This window comes from Pinus tabuliformis, chromosome 7, assembly GCF_031772625.1.
Source record: "Pinus tabuliformis cultivar Carrire ecotype Pingquan chromosome 7, CPIR1, whole genome shotgun sequence".
In the NCBI taxonomy this organism is placed as follows: Eukaryota; Viridiplantae; Streptophyta; class Pinopsida; order Pinales; family Pinaceae; genus Pinus; species Pinus tabuliformis.
The window spans coordinates 1,119,582,693-1,119,604,342 of NC_142293.1; the positions used below are offsets into that span (position 1 = coordinate 1,119,582,693).

General features: G+C 37.3%; 1 protein-coding gene across 1 annotated transcript in view; it reads right to left on the reverse strand.

Annotated features, from left to right (window-relative positions):
* Positions 1-4,803: 4,803 nt before the first annotated feature.
* LOC149251452 (uncharacterized) overlaps positions 4,804-21,650 on the reverse strand; it is a 52,465-nt gene continuing 35,618 nt past the window's right edge. Inside the window, exon 3 of the mRNA XM_089453888.1 lies at positions 4,804-7,438. Coding sequence (XP_089310014.1) covers positions 4,804-7,438 — 2,635 coding nt within the window. The remainder of the gene's footprint in view (positions 7,439-21,650) is intronic.

Below are 21,650 nucleotides of genomic sequence, written 5' to 3' on the forward strand. Positions count from 1 at the left end.
ACTTTTTCATTATGACACCCTTCTATGTTCTCAGGGGTCGGTCCAAGTTGTAACATTTCTTGCATGTAGCATGAATGTTGTAGCAGCTTCGTGTTCGACTTTTCCTAGCCTTGTTTCCTTCTAATGAGTCTTTAGTTTTATTCCTTGCAACTCTTTAATTTGGATTTTAAGCTCCTAAAGGTTTTTGTTATGTTAGGGAGGCTTTATGTTCCTTGTTGAGGATGGGCTTGGTCCACATTTTGCTGAGCCATATTGTTGTCCATTCTTGCAATTAAAATCTTATTTTGTGCAGTTACACACAACAAACTATTAAGCATAATCATATTAATTTGTTACCTTGTAATGTCAACATTAAGCAAATTGATCTGAGGCATGTTGTTATGATGTTGTTCACACATCAAATACCGATGTCAGTTACACAAAATAAAATATATGTACACATAAATACATATGTAAGTTCATCGTCAATATACATATAAATTATTAGGAAAAACTTCTAGTTTTCAAGACTATCAAGTCCTGGATATAAGAAAATTGTCCCCACTCTCATTAACATCACCATGTGATAGTTGTCCTAGAGCATCAATCATATCCTTATTTATCTAGGCATAAAATTATCTTTGGTGCCCATTTTATTGAAGGATTCATTCTAGATACAGTGTAGAAACAATGTATATGTTTCCTGAGATTTTCTTTACTCATGTCCATCATGGAATTGGAGACTACTTCTTTATCCTTCGGGGTCAAGTCTTTTCCGTAATTGTGTTCCTTTGATCAGGGAGTGGAGTACTTGATCTATATGTATTGTGCATGCTACAATTGTTTACTTTAGTTAAATTTTGAAGTCAATCATAGATAGTAACAATGTTGTAAGTATACTTGTAACGATATATTAAGTATGAATTCAGATGCAATGTTGCTCATGCTATGACCAAATTGTCATTTTGATTATTAGTTTCTTCAGGTTAAAAGCCAAACTTTAGGCATAAGTTGAATCTAGCATAGGTATATTAATTTATCAGCTTAGCCTTAAGTTATTTGGATTTCATGTTAATCGGAATTCACAAAACATGTAAACATACTAGTAAGAGTTTTGATTATAAAATTGATAGATTATGATCGAAATCATATATGGAAAACTATTATGTTTCATCTCTGGTTTACCTAGATTCGGTCTCTAAATTTCATTTTCAAGGCCCATTCAATCTATGTGTTGAACCTAGGCTCTAACACCACTTTGTAACATTTCCTACCACTCCTTGAATTATTACAGGTTATGGTAAGTTTCATTGACGTCTAACTTTAATCTCATGATGATCATTAACATACCAAGCTACCAAAAATGCCATTTATTTGAAACTTGTAGAATAATTGTTATTGTAATTATCAATGTCTAGCTCGCCAGAGAGCCTCTTGATGAGACAAATTATTTCGATGAATCAGGATCCAGATTAAGAGTATTTCTTAAAGGCAAATCTTACCTTGTTAATGTTGACCATGTTATCACTCATATTCCATGTGGCTCTTAAGTGATTTACACACATATGTGACCCACATCACATAAACAAATATGTATATATACATATAAGCAAATGTATAAACAAATATTTAATGCAATATGTTTATGCATATAATTCTACTTTGTATAGCCAAGATTTATATCCTATATAGACCATTACACACATGTATAATCAATTATCTAAAAACATGCATTATCTAGCAATAATTTAAAGACATAAATATTACCACACGATATTGCAATAGGTTTTAAATGCACCTGATGAAAGTCAACTACTTTATCTTAGAACCAGGGGTTAAATTTGACGGGTGCTTCTACCCGTCAAGAAATTTTTTTATGACGGTTTATTTTTAAATTACCCATTACATGACTTTTTTAATTTATTTGTACAAGTTTTAGTTAATTTCTGCAAATTGTATTCATAATTGTTGCAAAATTTTCATTCTTTGTTGTACCAGTCCACTTAAATATCATTGCTATACTTTCTTTTTAAACATCTTAATGAAACTTTTCTATGATTTTCCCTGGGCGTTGAAATGTTCAGCTTTTTTTTTGGGTATAATTTCATCCTAAAATTATCTAAAAACAAGCCAATATTTACACCATAATTTTGGGTTTTCAAATTACATTTACAGTATTGTCTGATACATAAAAACTAAACGCTACTCCCATCCCATCCCACTACAGTATAGAAGAGATATCTGATAAAAAAAATATCAACTAACACCAGTTTAGAGGAAAATAATATGCAGGATACCACAAATAGTAATTTTTGTGAAATAATGTTGATATTCACTGCTGGTATTTATGGCAAGTAAATTATTCATCCCTCCTAGTTGTGAATAATCACTGATAATGGTAGCCAGGGGTTAAATTTGAATAATGAATATATAATCAAATTAAGAAATTGTTCACATGAATTCTACACTTTCTACACTTTCGGCAGAGAAGAAAGCAAAATACAAAAATACAATCCAAAACAAAGTAAACTAAAAAACAAATTATCAAGCATTAAAATTGAACGAATCTAAACTAACACAGATTGGAAAAACTCATAATGAGAGCCTCTAATAACACAACACTAACACAATATGTGGCCTATTAGAGGCTTATTGTGTTAGTGTTGTAACCAACAGATGCGATGAATCCGGAAAACAGAATCACACAGAATACAAATCGCAGAAGTCTCAAATCCATAAGTGATTATGGTTATGATGTCTACACGTTGACATGGTTATGATGTCCATTGCAGACAATTAACAAAAGCAAACTTTGGTCACAGTGATGACTTAGTTACTATTTAAAACTACACTAAAATAATTTAATTACAGTTTAATTTTAAACTAATTTTAACGCAAATAATTTATAAATTTAAATTTATATGATTTTTTTTAAGGAATATAATCTATAAACGATTTTATATAAAACATTTCATAATCATAATTGCCCACAAGCGAATATCTGGAAAAATTCAAAATAAGCACAGATTTGACCATTTAAAATGCAATTCGACACCAAACCTAGATTGACTCTCTTTTCTTTTGTTTCTGCAATTACTCGGCATAAAATATAACTTGGTGATTACATTATGCATACCTCAGAAAATAATTGCAGGTACTTCCCTTCCAATCTATAACGTTACGCCCAAACTTTGTGACTTCCAAGTTCCTACTCACAACGCTTTGCCAGGTAAATCGTAAGACTGAATGTAAACCAAAGGAGCGAGGTGGCGAGGGAAAGAGACATTATGATGCATGTGAGGTAAGTACCAGCGGAATCGAAGTAAATTTGAAGTGGTTGTCACTTCTACATTTATAATAGTAGGGCTAAAGAGGGGAATGTTACATCTCTCATTTGTCACCCAGCATTATGTGACAGAGCTAGTCGACATATGTGTAGAGATATGTTAGTGTATTTATCAATAAACCTAATGCCTTATAGATTATTGGTGGCCAGTTTCGTTTACATCCATTTGGTGTAGAGGAGGTTAGGTTCCTATTGCTAATGGTTACAACACTAACACAATAGGCCTCTAATAGGCCACATATTGGTTTCCTTTTTTTTTTTTTTTTTTTTTACAATGTCGGCTACTCATATATTAAAAAAACCTTTTGAAAAGAGATCTGGTACAAGACGGGGGAGAATATGAGAGCTAAGGCACAAAATCGGGTACGCAGACCCGCAATCCTCATAGCTTCTCTTAATTGAAAGCAAAACTGAAAATAAACGGCTATATTGCCTTACATAGGATCCTCCTAACCAAGCAAATTTGCAATGCATAAGATCATGGATAGTGTTGAGTGACCGAGTCTTCCTTCCGGGCGCTGGCTCTAGTCGAGGCTTCTGCCTGTTGGCTTTCTGTAAGAGTGCGAAGATGGTCGATTACCGCCTCCATGTGGATGCAGCGGTCCTTTAAGTCTTCAATCTCCTTTTTTCTTTTTTCCAGCTTCTTTCGTTTGGAGTTTTTATCAGCATGGTAGTCCTCTTTTAACTCCTTCAGCTCTTTTTTCACACTGTTAATCATAATAGTATGCGCCATGCACATGTTGCATTCTTTGTTGTTGAAGAGGTTCCCCATAGGGTCTCTGTTCTGGCCTTGGTTGGATGGCTGGCCTTGCTTATCCTCCATCGAGATGGCTTGAGGATGGATGGCAGAGAGCGCACTGAAATTGCGAAAGCCTGAAGCTACCTTGAAGGAAGCGAGATCACTGAGAGGCTGAAGATTTAAACGGAGGAGAGAGGATCTCAAGAGCCTCGGGAGGGCGTTGCTGAGGAGACCAGGAACACTGTTAGTTAGAAACAGAGTAACAAGAGAAGGGAGGTGGCTTACCCTGATATCAGAACGGAAGGCCAGTGCACACGGAGGAAAGAGAGAACCCGAACTGCGCCGAGACTTTGGGGAGGCTCTTGAAGCTCGAACTCTATTTGTGGAGAGGATGGGAGGCGATCCACATTTTATAGAAGGAGGGAGGTTCCTAAACCGAGAGGGGAGGGACTGAGTGAGGCCGATCTTGGATGGAGCTCGGTCAAAAATCATGATTGCCCTGTTGTCCATACGCATGCCTGAGACATAGGCTTTGTAGTGATTGCAGAGAGGGCCTTCTTTGGAGGAGCGCGGGATCACGCAAACTCTGATGGTGATGATGAGCTTTGTGACACGAAAACGAGGAGATCTCCCATAGTACTTGTTTGTGCAGCTTGGGGATTTGGAAATAGATTCGGAAAGATGGCCTGGGTGATTGAGATGACTTCGCCCTTGAGATGAGACGGCTGGATGCTTTGGCTTACGGGATGTCTCTGACATAAATTTTGTCATTCTCACGAACCTGTCCAAGTCTCCTGTTGACCGCTTGGTTTGCTTGCTGGTCTGCATCTTTGTTAAGATTCCTGAGAACGTGTTTGAAAATCACTTCTCCAAGCGCTCTGGTGTTCTCCATGATTCGATTTTTGATATTGTTGAGAGCCAATTGCTTAAATTCTCTCCCTGTTATCATGGTTGCTATAATTATAGCTGAATCCCCTAGTATCAGAATGTTCTGAAGGCCGAGTTTCTTTGAGATATGTGTGCCCAGGAGGAGGCCATAGGCCTCTGCTCTGTTATTAGACATTTGGCCTAGCCCCCATTCAAAGGAAACCATGAGATTCCCTTGCGCGTCCTTAATGATCCCGCCAGCGCCAGCTTGACCAGGGTTCTTCTTAGAGGCCCCATCGAAATACATTGCAGGTCTGTTTTGTCTTCTTATCCAGTTGTTAATTTCCTCCTCAGTGCCTCGAAGCTTCCAGTCCTGGTTGCAGTTCTTGTCCCTCATATGATTTGTAGGATTTGGTTTAAGATTGAATTTACCCAACCAGACCTTTAGCCTCTCATCGTCGATCTCCATGTCTGTCTGGGTTATCCCTTTAGCTTCTAAAGACTCAGCAATAAGGGCAGTAGATTTGGCCACAATGCCTGATATGGTAGGCTTATCATTGTTGAAAATGCAATTATTTCGAGCCTTCCAGATTTGCCAACACAAATTAGAAGGGATGCTGCTCCAAAGCCTGTTCACTATGGGTTTGCCTTTTTTGGGTTGATAGAGTCTTTTGTCCCAGCTTTTATGGAGGGCCTGTATCTGAGGGGGAAGGGCCTCTGAAGTGATTGTATCAGAGAGGAGATTCCAGCATGCTTTGGCAATCGGGCACTCTATGAAGAGGTGAGAGATGGTTTCTTCTGCTAGCCTGCACATGCAACACATAGAAGGCCCCTGAATACCTTGCTTTCTGAGGTTCTCAGCAGTTAGGATTTTACCATGAAGTAGAGTCCAATTGAATAATTTGATCTTAGGGAGGCATTCAGGAGTCCAAACCGCTTTGTGCAGGGGCCAATTGTTTACCACAGAGATGTCTTGAAGGGCTTTATATCCTTCTTTAACCGAGTAATTGCCTCCATTAGGGCCCCAAACGAACTTGTCTTCTTTCCCTCTGTTGGTGGGGGTTGAGCCACTGAGGGAGCATTTGAGTTCATCCCATAGCTTATCTAATTCTGAAGGGAGGTTGAGAGGAATCCAGCCTGCCCAGCGGTCATCATCCCAAAGAGAGATGTCTGAGAGAGAATTGAGGTTGGACTCTGCCATCCACCGATGGAGGGGAAAAAGGTGGGGAATGGTGTCTCTTGCTTGAGATCCCATAATGCTATCTTTCCAGATACTTACTCCTTTGCCATTTCCAGGAGCTCTAGAGATCAAAGGTTTGCAGAGGGGAAGCGATTTCTTTATGAGATTCCAGGTTGGGGTGCCTTGTCTCTCAGTGATGTTTTCTGTTAGGATATTGCTGTTTGAGCCATTCAGATATTTCTTCTTTAAGACAATTGCCCACCAAGCTTCTTTTTCATTAAGGATCCGCCAGATGAGTTTGAAACCCATTGCTAGATTGGCTAGCCTAGGGACCCTGATTCCTAGCCCACCTTTTTCCATTGGGAGAATTACTTTTTCCCATTTAACCAAACTGAACTTCTTCGTATTCTGCTTGCCTCCTTGCCACAGAAAGCTACGCATTATTAGCTCCATATGTTTATGGATGCTTGCCGGGGCTAAGGTGATAGCAAACTGATAAATGGGGAGAGAGGCGAGAATGGATTTGATTAGAATCGATCGGCCTGCTAAATTTAACCAGTGCATTCCCCAATTTTGCAATTTACCTCTGAGTTTTTCGATGATCTTGACCCAGATCCCTGATTTGATTGTTTCTTTAGCCAGAGGCAGCCCCAGGTACATGAAATGGGACCAATTTAGCTGGGCTGGTATTTCCATGATGTAGGATATACGCTGAATGATATGGTTAGGGACGTTCCATGTGTATATCATACATTTATTGTTGTTCAGTTTGCCACCAGAGGCCTGAAGGAAGAGGTCCAAGGCTTTTTTGAATCTCTTCGCCATAATGCATGATGCGCCACCAATGAGAAGGGTATCATCAGCAAACAAGGAGTGGTTGATACCTTTCGACCCTCTTATAATTTCAATCCCTGTTATTACTTTTTTCTTCCTCATGTTTTCCAATTTTGAGCTAAGAGCTTCCGCCATGAGAATGTAGAGAAAAGGAGAGAGCGGGCAACCTTGTCTCAGGCCCCTAGTGCTTTTGAAAGCTTTGCTGGGTCTCCCATTAATGAGGGGGGCTGTCCAATTGCCTGAGATGCACTCCCGCACCCTGCTTATGAAGAGCTCGGATATACCAAGCTTTTTGAGGACTGCTTGAAGGAAGGAATGGTTAACCCGATCAAAAGCGTTTGCCATGTCCAGTTTCATTATCATACCCTTTTCTTTCCTGTTGACACTGCTTTGAATAGCCTCTTGAATGAGAATTACGTTGTCTACAATTTGCCTCCGAGGAACAAAACCACCTTGGTTTTCAGATATGAGGGAGGGGAGAATAGGTTTGAGCCTGTTGGCAAGGATCTTAGTTATGATTTTATAGGACACGTTACAGAGGGAGATAGGGCGGAAGCGATTAAAGGAGTGAGGGTTGGGTTCCTTGGGAATTTAGGCTAAGAAGGAGGATTTCATTCCGCTGCCCATCTTGCCTTTTTGGAAGAAGTTTCTTACTGCTCGAATGTAGTCCTTTTTGATGGTGTCCCAATGAGACTTGTAGAAATCCACCGTGAAACCATCAGGTCCCGGGGCCTCACATATTGGTTTCCTTATGATGCATTATATTGCTAGTTTAGTTCAGAGGCCCTAGTTAATTAGGTGGTTTACCATTATTTGTGATAAACTTGTTTTGCTCTAGATCATTGTCGTGCTTTGTTTGATGGGAGGATTGTCTTCCCCTTTGCTTCAAAGTTATTTATGTTATTTTATGAGCTATTTTCGATTATTAAAACTACATTTGATTTGCTCCCTTTTATGCACATATGGGGGCAAATGATGCCCAAGTGGTGCTAAAGGGGGCAATCATGTAGACCGATTAGTTTAGAGGTATTGGATTTATTAGAGAGTGAGGATGATCACATCCTTGATCTTATACAATACAAATACATAGAGAGGGATCAACAAGGATGTCAAAACATCATATTTATTCCAACCAAGCCACTAGATTGAGAGGTAGTATTATTGTTATATTTTGATTAATCTATATGCATATTTTTTGTATAATTTCAAGGCACATATAATTCATTGTAAGATTTTGAATAAATTATTTAATTATTGTTGTCTTCTATTTTACAAGTGTTGGGATGTATGTTGGGAAGGTGCTTCCTCAACAACATGAAGAGAGGGTGAGGTATATGAACCACTTTAGGTACAAAGGCTCACTGTGCCATGCTGACTAGATCATAGATACCATTAAGAAGGATCATGGATGCTCTAATGACTCACTATTAATTAGTCCTTGATTGAGGTAGGGAAATTATGTTGGACCTTACACCACTATGGGTGAGCCTTCCTTATGATATGACATTATTGATGTCTCATTTTGTTATGCTCTCAAATACTTGAGAGGTTAAAGGATCACTATCATTCTTCTTCTTCAAATTCATATATTTCATATTTGTCTATAGAGGATGGTGGTCCTCCACCTCCACAATCTCCTCCATAAGCAAAACGATCACTATTTATTCCATGAATATATTGCCTGACATCTATTCCATGAGAAAACTTACCACCATTTCCTCCTCCAACATCATTCTAACCATCATCTCCTCTTCTACTAGTAGGTCAAGCACCATATCCTCCTTATAAGAGATAACTTTCCACAATTTTATATGGTGAAGGTGTTTATACCTGTGGTTCTATTGGTGGAGCTAGTTGTTGATTTGTATATATTTAAAATTTTGATGTATATTTACATATATTTGATATTATCATTTACATATATTGTGTCTTTTCAAATCACTTTAATGTTGATGTTGTTTTATTTATAAAATGTATTGTGCATATGTTAATGCTTTGTGTCATTAATGGTTTCTCTACTTTTGAATTAATTTCGAGATAGATCATTCATTGAAATTTGAGATGTGGTATTTGATATATTAAATTATGTATATATGACATAGATATTGACTTTGCTATTATTCTTCATGTATATTATGTATTCAATATGTTGTTGATGTTGATGTTAATGTTCATTTTATAAATCTATTATTTATGTTAATGGCTAACATCATAAATAATTTCTTTGTTTTAAAATCAAATTTTAGATGTATTAGTCATTTAAATTGAGATTTCATATCTTACTTAACTTTAGTTATAATTATGTAATGTCACTTTTCCATGATAATCGTTTAATGTCATGTTGGTGCAAGAAAAGTGCTCTTCAATAGATAAGGGTTTCTCCTAATACGAAGTCCTAATTAGACCTCACACCAAATTGGATAGGAGACCCATTTAGATTCTAGCCTGACAACCATTACTTGAGATGCATGGGGTTGGTGATGAAATGTAGAATGTAGTATGTAACATGTAATTAGTTTACATATAGAAACTAAACTATTCTAATATATCCTAGCTAGAAGCAAAATTAGCTGAACAAATAGAGGGCATGATAGATATTTGTACTTATACTTTGGAAACATATAGTTGTTAAGGAAAAACATAAACATATAAACATGAATAATGAATGCAAACATAGCAGTTTGTAATAGCAAACCATTCACAAACATATATCTACCATCTTAGAACAATAAACATGATATGAACAACATGAATGCAATAGTTATAACCTAACTAAAAAATAGTCAACATCTGAAAAATATAGCCTTATAGTGGCACAAATGATAGTACTAACATCAAAAATAGTCCACAAAAAGTCCACCACACAAAATCATTACTCCTCTTTGAAAAATGGCCCTAAGGGCTTCACCAAATTAAATTTCTTGAATTAGTTCTCAAAATTGAAAAAAGTAAGAGCTCTTGATACAAGGTGCTCTTGAAAACCTATATTCTATAGGTTGTAAGTGCTTCTTGGGATTTCTTGCATTCCCTTTAACAATAACAACCATCTGGCTTCCTTTATTTTTTCTTTTTCCTAAACTTTGTGAAACTATATATTATTTGGAAGAGACTATAATCAACCTTGTTATTTGTCTTTAATATAGAGCGCCCAAACCTTACATTGGAAAAATATTCGTAATACTTGCCTAAAAATGAGTTCTTCAAGAGAGATTTTATAATATGTCACATCTTTGGGCATGATGCCCATATTTCTTTTTAGTGGGCTCAAAAATAAATTGATCAAATTTATATCCCCGAGGGCCCAACTATAGGCTCTTTTATTATGTCTTTAGTGATTTTGATCACCATCCCATTAATAATTCCTCTAGTGTTGATGTGGTCTTCTAACTCTGCCAAAAATTCATCTATGGACCTTAGTGCACCCATATTTTTATGTAGAAATTCCTTGTAGATTCAAACTGCTAATTGTAATATGCTAAAACAATAGATTTGAATCTACTCTACTCATCAGCGAAAATAATTAATTTATCGTGAAATCACGTAGAATACAAGAGAAAGAATTCAATCAACATATTACACAATGATTTCCCAGGGAAAGCCACAACTAAAAACCACGTCTATTTATATATTGCATTAATAAGAAAATATGAGAAGATTACAATGCTTTGCTCAAGCCCGAGCAACCTCTGCACTATCTCTATCTGTCTCACTGCTTCCTAGACAAGCCCATGCCAATAATTAACCAATTTTCTGCTTGACCAAGTCCCTATTTCCTTGCGTTGTTTCCTTGGGAATTAGGCCCCTATTAATTAGGGAAATTTCACAATTGGAATTGCGCAATCCTTGTAGGCATTCCTCTGACTGCATGCACCACATGTACAATTCAGATGATTATATAATTGATATTACATTGTCCTTGAACTCCAATCTCAACTGGGTAACTCTTAGATATGGCATGCATGAGTTATTTATGAGTGAAACATTAGTTTATTGGTTGATCACTGCAGGCAACACCACACTACTAGACCTCCCACTAGTTCCTCCAATAGTTGGAACTAGTTTAACTAACTTTAACTCAGTTAAGTTGAATTAATTAATTACAAATCAAAATAAACTCAACCATGGCTCCTATAATGTAGGACACACTCTATATGACTCAAGTTAGACACTCAACTTGAATTAATTGAGCCAACTAAGTCAAATTAACTTATTTAACCAATACAAGTTGTCATGAGATGTGGAATTACAATTTTATTTTCAACACTCCCTCTAAACAAGAAAGGGACTCGCATCTATCCCAATCCAGTACCTATGGAATGTTCTGCATGCAACTCTTTTCACTATTGTTGTTGCTACTACAACATTTGCAACTGAAAAGCATCCAAACAAAATAAACTAGATCAATTGTGTCTGCAACTGTCTACTAGGAAAATTGTGTTGTTGCTAACTCTGCTACTGAGCCCCCTACTTTGTTGTCAAAACTGCTTTGCACTCCTCAGTATTTGACTGACACTAATCCTCCTATTACTAAATACTGTGGGCCCCCGTACCAAGGTAATGATCTGTGAGACAGACATACCTCAATGGACCCTGCCCAGTTTCTGAAACTCTTGGACTAAGGTTTCATATCTTCCCACCTCACACCTAGATGTATGGTTGCATGAGCTCCCTCTACCCACTTGGCTTGAAATTTTCCCCTACCAGAGGTCTTTTCTTGAGTGGGTGTCTCCACTCGGCCTCCTCTCTGCTTCTCTAATTGTGGTTGCTCCACAACTTGTTGAGGTTGCTTATGAGGCTGCATGTTGAGAGGTAATTCATGGTCCTCTCAACCACCAAATTTATAACCTTTTCCTTGCTCTTCAAGGCTTTGCATACATCTTGTACCTCAAGTGCATACAGGTTCTTAATCGCACACCAATCTGCTTCACTTGTCCCGTGGCAATGTGTCTAAGGAAAATGTTCCCTTTGCTAAATATCACATCGTAGCCACGGTCTTCCAATATCGTGACGGAAACAAGATTCTTATTTAGACCCAATACATACATCACATCCTTTAGCCTGAGATGGGAGCCAGACTCCCTTTGAAAAGTAATGGTACCAATGTTCGTCATGCTATACCTTTCGTCGTCTCCAAACTCAAAGTTCTACTTGAGGTCTTTCTCCTCCAAGTCACTGAAGAGATCTCTGTTCCTCATCATATGGAACGAGGCACCGCTGTCAAGATACCACATGCTACCCATTACTATGCTTTCCATGCATGCAATGAGAGTAAAATCAAGTTCCAATTGTGAAGCTAGAGCTTCACCTACTGTTGCTATTGCAAAGTCCTTCTTGCTTTCTTTCTTTTGTGGACATTTCATGGCATAGTGCTCGAACTTGTGACAGTGAAAACACTTGATGTTGTACAAGTCTTTCTTCTTTCTATCCTTGCATTGAGACTTCCTTCCTTTGGCTTTATTTTCTTTGCTGACTAATGCAAAATCCTCTTCCACTTCTTTGGATTAGGTCCCATCTCTGGTGTTCCGTTGAATCTCCTTTTGCACCAAGTCAGACCACAAACGCTCCCACTTTGGTAGCTTCTCCCTCCCATTTATTGAGTCTTGATAGTTGAGCCAACTCCCAATCAGTGCCTAGAAGCGTTATGCTGACCATATTGTCTTCAACAACTGTCACACCAACACTTCCAAGCTCATCCCAACATTGGGTGAACTTATTCAAGTACTTTGGTATTGTGTTTCCCTTCTCCAACTTGATTTTCCTGAGCTTGTCCTTTAGTGCCAGCTTTCTGTGTCACTATTGTTTTGAAACAACTTTGTCAAGGCCTTCCACATTGCATATGGAGTCTCCTTACCATGGAGGTTCGATACAATATGATCTCAAACTCCTTATAGGATAATCCTTCTTGCCTTTGCAACACATTTTCTCCACTTTGCAAGATCTTGAGCATCAGCTACTAGAGGCTTAGGAATATCTTTGTCTATGAATTCCTTAAGCCCGTTGTCTTCCAACACTGCCTCCGTCTTTTCCTTCCAAGCAATATAGTTCAAACTACCATCAAGGGCATATTCGAGTCTCAATTTGTAGAACGACATCCTGCTAGCTCTAAAGTATGATAATACAAATTCGATTTCACTTGCAAGATACAAACTTGTATTCTCCTCTTCTAGATTGATTTATGCTCTGATACCTAGTAGAAATTCCTTGTAGATTGAAACTGCTAATTATAATATGCTAAAACAATAGACTTGAATATACTCTACTCATCAACGGAAACAATTAAACAATCGCGAAATCATGAAGCATATAAGAGAAAGAATTCAATGAACACATTACACAATGATTTCCTGGGGAAAACCACAACTAAAAACCCTTGCTATCTATATATTGTATTAGTCGGAAATTATGAGAAGATTACAATGCTTTGCTCAAGCCCAAGCATCCTCTGCACTATCTCTATCTGTCTCATTTCTTCCTAGACAATCCCAGACCAATACTTAACCAATTTTCTTCTTTCCCAAGTCCCTATTTCCTTGTGTTGTTTCCTTGGGAATTATCCCCCTATTAATTAGGGAAATTCCACAATTGGAATTGAGCAATACTCATAGGCCTTCCTCTAACTGCATGCACTACCTATACAATTCAGATGATTATACAATTGATAGTACATTGTCCCTGAACTTCAATCTCAACTGGGTAACTCTCAGATCTGACATTCATGAGTTATTTATGATTAAATCATCAGTTTACTAATTGATCACTGTAGGCAACACCACACTACACTGTAGGCAGCACCACACTACTAGAACTCCCACTAGTTCCTCCAATAGTTGGAACTAGTTTAATTGACTTTAACTTAGTTAAACTTAATTAATTAATTACAACTCAAAATAAACTCAACCAGGTCTCCTATAATGTATGGGACACTCTACATGACTCAAATTAGACCATCAAATCGAATTAACTAAGTCAAATTAACTTAGTTAACCAATACAAGTTTTCATGGGATGTAGAATTACAATTTTATTCCCAATTTAATTCAAGGACAAAATTAAATCAGGATTTTCTTGATGTTATTTTCAACATTTCTTGTTGCAATTTTCAACACGAAAGTTGACATCACTCAATTATTTTCTTAATAGCTATAAGAAATCACTTGTAATTGTTGATTGATGTAGAGATATCTTTTTCAAGTGTAGCGCCTTGTTAAACAATTGTTCAGGGCTATATAGTTGAGTTGGTTCTCTCTTTTTGTAAGATTTGGAAATTGTAGGTATGTATTTTGATTTTTCGCTTGCCACTTCTTTAACTTGTCCATAACAAACCAAACTCCACACAACAATAATTTCTTGTCCATGACCTTGTTTAACGATGTAAGCAATTGTGTAGCCAAGACTTGGAATTCTTTTAGGCTTTTGTGCATATGCCTCATGGTTGTTCTCAACCTTATTGTAATTCAAAGGCATAGGCATATGCATTGGATTCTATGATATTGGTTTTGTCTCCTTCATAGAATTTTATTTCTTACTCTAGGTCATGGATTCTTGATTTATAGTCTTTAATCTCCTAAGCCATGTTTTTATATTTAGCTCTGAGGCTTATGAAACTTCCACCCCAATTGATGCTATGGATATGGGGTCCATCATAGTGCCTGCCAAATTTGGTTTTTTTGTGGTTATTGTGTGTATTGGCACTCTTGGTAATTCCAAATTCTTATAGGGTTGCTTCACATTCCTCTCTCTTACTTTACCAAAAATGAATGAGTCCAAGTTGGCCGCTATGTTTGATTTGGAAGGGGTGAATGCACCCAATCCAATATCATTGAATGGGAAGAACCTCTTATAATCATTGTGACTGGAGTGTTGACAAAATTTTTTGAAGGGACAATATCTATTGGATTTGTATTATGTGCCTCTTCTTATTTTTTGTTCTCCTCCTCCTCCTCTTTCACAAATATTTTTCTTCTTCTCTCTTAAGCCTCTAATCTTATTCCTTTTGCTAATATCTGCTATTCTTTCTACAATTTTTTCAAATTCTCTTCTTTTTATCTCTTATTTTATACTTCTTGCTAAATCCTCAATTCTTCAACCTCCTTCTCTAATCTTTCCCTCTCTATTGTTGCCTTATTTGCAACTTCCTTCTCTAGCCTTTCACTTTTCAAGCACATTTCTAGTTTGTCTTTTGTTGGCTTGGAGCCATTCCTCTTTCCGAAAATAACTTTGTCAAGAGAGTGCTCTTATGCATAGCTCCTCTTCCTATCACACCTCATTTTGGTATGGCCACCAGTTCTTGTAGGTTTTGTAATGTTAGTTGATGATATCTAGCAAGTCATCTTGTTGGAACCTTCTTCACTATGGAAAGTTTCTAGGGTCTTTGCTTCTTCCAATGCCTCCTTATTTTCCTTGAAACTATAGGACCCTACATAGATGGGTAGTGAGGGATAAGAGGCTTTTATGTCTCACATTAAACCATCCTCCAACTGCAGGAACAAGTATTTAATAGGTAATCTCCTAAAGGGATAACCTGTCTATTATGAACATAAGGAGAAGATGGAAAGGTTTTGTAGCTCCGTAGACCCTAATATAGGTTCCCCTCTTACATACCAATCACTTACCCTGCTAACGAATTTCATTTTTCTATATAACATGCAACTAGTAAGTTCACATGACAACAAATGATATAGCAAAATAATGAATTTCTCACATATTTTGGTGTAGTGGATCTAATACTTGTCTTCTCACAAGTTTTGGAAATAGATTGGTATTGGTGGATTACTAGGTTGTCATTTCCAACCCATTCCTCGAAAAGCATTGACAACACGAGTCATGTCAAGCCAAAAAGAGGTCATGTATAAGGTTAGATGCTTTCCAAAATCTATCTGTTTGGCTATCGAGATGGCCTAAACCAAGGAAGTTAAGAAGGTTTATCCTCGTTAAATTTTTTTTCCTATTTTGGTGATTGCACATATCAAAGGAACTTATCAATCCCTAACCTCTATAACATATTTCTCACCATAAAGCCCATTGAAGAGTGCTACTATAATATTATATGGAGTCCTTAGTAGGCTAGTTTGTTAGGCTCGTGTTCTCCTTGCTCTAAATATTTTGTCAAGTACCCACCAGCTCTTCATGACATCTCTAGAATTTATTGGCAATTGAAACATCCACACATCAAGAAGGTCAACTTATGTTGTAGGGAACTTATAACATATATCTGAGGTAGAATTTTGGTATGAAACAAAGGTTTTCCCATCAGTGTCTGGGATAAGCCTGTGATTAATTTTATCCCCACAAAAGAGTCAAGCGATGGTCTCCACTTGAGGAAATATAATAGGACATGTAGCTACCTCGTGCAATTGAGATTACTCAGTGGACTATTAGACTTATTCATTTGGATTGGATTCTCCATGGAGAAGTGGTATTTTTAAGTAAGTCTCCATATGGAACATTTGGAAAAATTCCTAACACATGAAGATTTTGCTAGCTTCCATGCAACATTTTGTGACACCATATGTTTTCCTTGGCATATGAATGAAATATGCTTGCAATTTCTTTTCAAATTCAATTATGGATTCATTTTTATTTCTAGCCTTCTTGAAAGGCATTTCAAGATCCCGCAACTCATCCATGTAAACAATAGAAGATATTAATAGTTTTAATTCTAAAAAAAATAAAAATGCTCGTGTGTGTATAGTTGGTAGGGGATTTTGATAAGCTCTCATCATTTATTGTTGATCATTTTTAAGGGGAATCTCTATTCTTAAGAATTTCATTACAATGCGTTGAATTCACACTTATACTTGCGGGGGGGGTGTGGGGCGGCGCGGCGGGGGGACCCGAATCAGTATAAGACACATTTTTACTTATATAAACTTTCAAGAACCATAATAAATTAATATAGTAGGAAATCTATGAAGCACAAGATATATGTGGAAATCCTTTCATGAGAAAAACCACATAACTTCTTTATATAATAGTTCTTATAGGCACCAACCTATTGTTACAACAATTTGTAAGCACCAATCTATAGGAGACACCAATACCCTAATTTCACAAGTTTGTAGGCACCAACCTACCAGAGACACTGATACACTTAGCTTCATGAATTTGTAGGCACCAATCTACAAGTGACACTAATCCCCTCTATTTCCAAGTGTTTGCAGGCACCAACCTAGTAGAGACACCAATCCCCTCTATTAATTCTATTCACTCACTTCTCACTATAATATTTTGAATCAAGAGCTTCCTTCAACTCATACTTTCAAAATAGGTGCTTCCTTCAACCCACTTTCAATGTAAGTGCTTCCTTTAGCCCACTTTAAACATATGCACTTCCCTCAACCCACTTTCAAAATTGGTTAATCATAACACTATGCACTTATTACTATATACATCATGCAATCGATGAAACATTACGACCCCACTATGAACATATGAACCACATGTAACTTTGCGTTATGTCCTTGTTCTTACCATAATATTGGGATATCGGAAGAAATACCCAAAAGTATTAACAAAGAAAATGCCCACAAAGCACCTTTGTTTCGGTCCTTCAGATGAGAAATATTTTTGTCATATGTCCGTGATTCCTTTTTTAGTTGACAACTAAGTCCATTAGGATATTGGGTACTAGAGGATTGTCAAGTCACTTACTTCATGAAACTCCCAATATGACAAAGTGTGGTATAAGTAACAATATATTTTTCTATTGTCAAACTAGGGGCATTGATGGTCTAAAGCACCAAAATTCCCCTTTTCACCATAATTTGGAAAATACCCTGAATTGCCTAACACTGAAAATCCTCAAAAAACCAAGATTTATGGGGCCCAAAAAATGGGAAAATTTTCTTTCAACTATCGGTCACTATTCTATTAGTTGATGGGCATGATCACTGGTATATCAAAATACAAGGATAACTACAACATTTCATTTTAACCAAACTCCTAATATGCTGGTATGCCAAGGGTCTTTAGCTCCAAGTGCTACAATTTAAGCTCCCTGCTTCCAAGGGTTTTCACTGGGGGCTTCTGGGTATTAGGATACAAGGAGATCTATGGGAATATTCTTTAGTTAATTGTCCCAATAAACCAATGTGAGTAGGGTTTTTAGCCATTCGATGCTAAAAACCTATTGAAGACTCCAATCCCCACTATTATCTACTTTGTAATTTCTTTGCAATGGTCTACTCTACTGCTTTGTTCTCTAATTATATTGAGTCACTTCTCACTATGTTATTTTGAATCGGGTGTTTACTTCAACCCAAACTTTCAACATAGGTGTTTCCTTCAAACCAATTTAAACATAGGCGCTTCCTTCATCCCACTTTCAAAATTCAACACTCATAACATTAAGTGATTGTTACTATCAACAACGCAGATCGATGAAACATCACAACCCCAATGTTGAACAAATGAAACACATGTAACTTTACATTATGTCCTCATGCTTACGATATTACCAAGATATTGGGAGAAATCCCCAAAAGTATTAACAAATAAATTGCCTGTAAAACACCTTTCCTTTCATCCTCAAGATGGTAAATCGTTCTATCATCTATCTATAATTCCTTCGTTAGTTGACAACTAGCTCCATCAGAATATCAAGTATTGGAGTATTGACAAGTAACTTCATAAAACTCCCAGTATGACAAGGTCTAGCATGCTAGATAATTTTTATGTCCATTGTCATTATTAGGGGCACTTGAAGTCTTAAACACCAAATTTCCTTTTTTCACTAGAATATCAAAAAATACCTGGAATTGCTTAAAAAAGAACATCCTCGCAAAATGAATACTTCTAGTGCCTAATAGATTGCAAATATTTATTTCAAGTAATGTTCACTTTTTTGTTAGTTGATGGGTGCAAACATTAGGATACTGAGATATGGGAATAGTTTCAACATGATATTTTATCTAATCTCTCGATATGATGATATGCCGAGGGTATTCAACTCTAGGTGCTATAATTTAAGCTCCTTGCAAGCAAGGGTTGTGGATGAGGCATTCTGGGTGTTGATATACCTGAAGATTTGTGGATATGTGCTTTAATGAAATGTCCTAATAGGTCGCCCTGATCGGGGTGCGAGCCGAATGCATTGGGATTTCAAAATGGTTTAACATGAAGTGCATGGTACAAGGACAATGTTACACCACCCCTCACACACTCAATTTGTATGGAGAGGTGGCCTCACGCATGTAGCATATTAATGGGATAGGAGAAGGTGGAAAACTTGCAATTAAGTAGAGTTTTTATGGTAATTCCACAACAGGGGTAAGTAATTTTATGTTTCAAGGAAGGGTCTAGATATAGGTCTTCTCGCAGATCGTTTCAGGCTCGAGACGGTGCTCCAAGTGGTCCACTGCATGGTTGTAGTTGACCTTCGCTCTGCTACGGTCTCTCTCAACGGGTATGTTTCTTTTCTAGGTTTTTATAGCCTCGCCTCCCTTGCTCGCCAAGTCTCTATACTTTTTCTTTGGAGGAGTGGTCATTTATCGATGTTTGGCATTCAACGAAAGTTATCCATGGTTGTTGGAAGGAAATTTCCAGTTCTATTGATGGTTTGTATGACTTCTACACTATTGTCTCTGTATATTTTGGAATTCTTCTTTCTCGCATGGGAATGTACTGGGGGTGTCTAATAAGGCAATTTATTTATCTCTCATGCATGAATGTCTGTGGAAATTGTTTTGAATGTTCGTTAGATGTATTGGTCCATATGTACTGGGTTTTCAAGGTACTGGTTTGTAGTCACTTGTCTCCTTACCACATCCTAAGTTGCCTTAAGAAGGCCTAATTAAGTATTCCTGAGCTCTGGGGCCTGGTCCAAATCATTATCGATGCTTATTGTTGGGTAGGTTGTTGGTATACTTACTATATTATGCCTTCATGCCTTGATAATTTGATAGGTTTTCATGTTCGGCAAGGGTTTTGGAACTTTAAGCTTATTTCTTGTCATGTGGCCAAGGTTCTGTCGCCCTTGTCTCCAGTCTGTATTATTAAGGGTTCTAGTTTCATTAGCCACATGGCTTGTTCTGCGTCAGTAAAAGATCATCAAGCTGGGGGTAACCGTGGTCGTGGCAGGAAACCCGGGCCAACCTGTGAAGGGAGCCAAACCCACCCTCGTCCAGCGAAAAGGAAAGGTTGTAAAACAAGCTCTCATCTTGTTAGAGATGTTTCCCAAGCCTTTATGGTCCATCAACTCATTTATGATTGGGAAGTTTAATTGAATCAAGAGTTGCGGGTAGAGACATTGATATGGGTGATTGACAAGATTTGGTGTTGGACCCTAGTCATTCCAAAGGAAAATCCTCTCAGTACAAGCAAATAGTTTATCTTTACTAGTTAATGAAAAACATAGTAGCCAAAGCTATGGTAAACCCTCCCGTGGACTCCTCCAAGACTGCTCAGGGACTCTCGGAAATCCATAAGGAATTTCAACTGATTCAGTTTCAACTTAAACAGCAGAATGGGCATCTCAACTGCATTGAAAAACACATCCCATGCCTCCCGCAGACTAAACTTCCTGGTTCGAGTGTGAAGGATACAACTCCAATGGATTCTTCTGACGACTAGCAACATGTTTGGTTTAATTTTGGTTCTTAATTTTGTATATGAAGAAGTTATAGACTTTGCTTTCTGTTTTTAGTTATTTAGAGTATAGGAAGTTTAAGGATACTCAGAATTATATAGAATTGCTTGTAAAGCTTAAACTTTTTTGTTTTTGGATGGCATATAATGCAATTAGGTGGCCAATAGATCTGACTTCCCTTTGGGAGAGTTGAGGCCACCTAACCACTTTCTTTCTGGTTGTAACCTGTCCTTTTTTGAAGAAAATGAATGAAAATGTCCTACCAAGCTTACAAAATAAAATTGTCCTAATAGGTCACTATACCAAGGGGATTTAGCCCTCAGGTGCTATATGTGAGCACCCTCGTGACCAGGGGCTATGACTAGGTGCTTACTAAGTATTGGGATATTGGAAGATCTATGAACATGTGCTTTAACAAAATTTCTGATTGGCCGGTTTTCCAAGGAGTTTAAGCCCTTAGGTGCTACACCTAAGCACCTTCATGATTAGAAGCAACAATATACCAAGATATCAAAAAAATTCAGAATATACCTTATATAAAAATTCTGATATACCGAGGGTTTGATAGACGAACCATCAATTTATGGCAAAGGTTATGTGTGTTAACTAATGAAGCAACACAAGATAAATTGAAATTGCAAGGTTTTCCTAGTTGTAGAAAAATTTTAGGTTTTCCAATAATTTTAAAGTAATTGCGCACTTCACGCTTTGGACCTACTTTTGACTTCTTCTTCATTCCACAGACCTACCTCCCACTTCCTCGAACCCATATTCCTCACCTCATATATCTACTCCTCAACCTCACTCTTGCATGTTACTTTGCTACTCGAGCTACTGTGCACCTCATATCACATTCCTTCTCATCATTTTTATGCAGTAATGTACTTCACCAATCATATTATTTATAGATATTTTGGTTTAAACCTTTGCTAATCTAACTTCATGTGCACTCCCTTCGACTTCGCTACGCTGACTTGAGAGCTTGTCTTAGCTAACATGTAAAAGGGTCCCCCCCAAAACTTTGACATCAATGACAACATTATAACATAATGAATTCCCCCAAGAATGTGTAGCTTGCACTAAGTGGTGAATTTTGTGTACTTCAATTAAGTTGGAGAAGG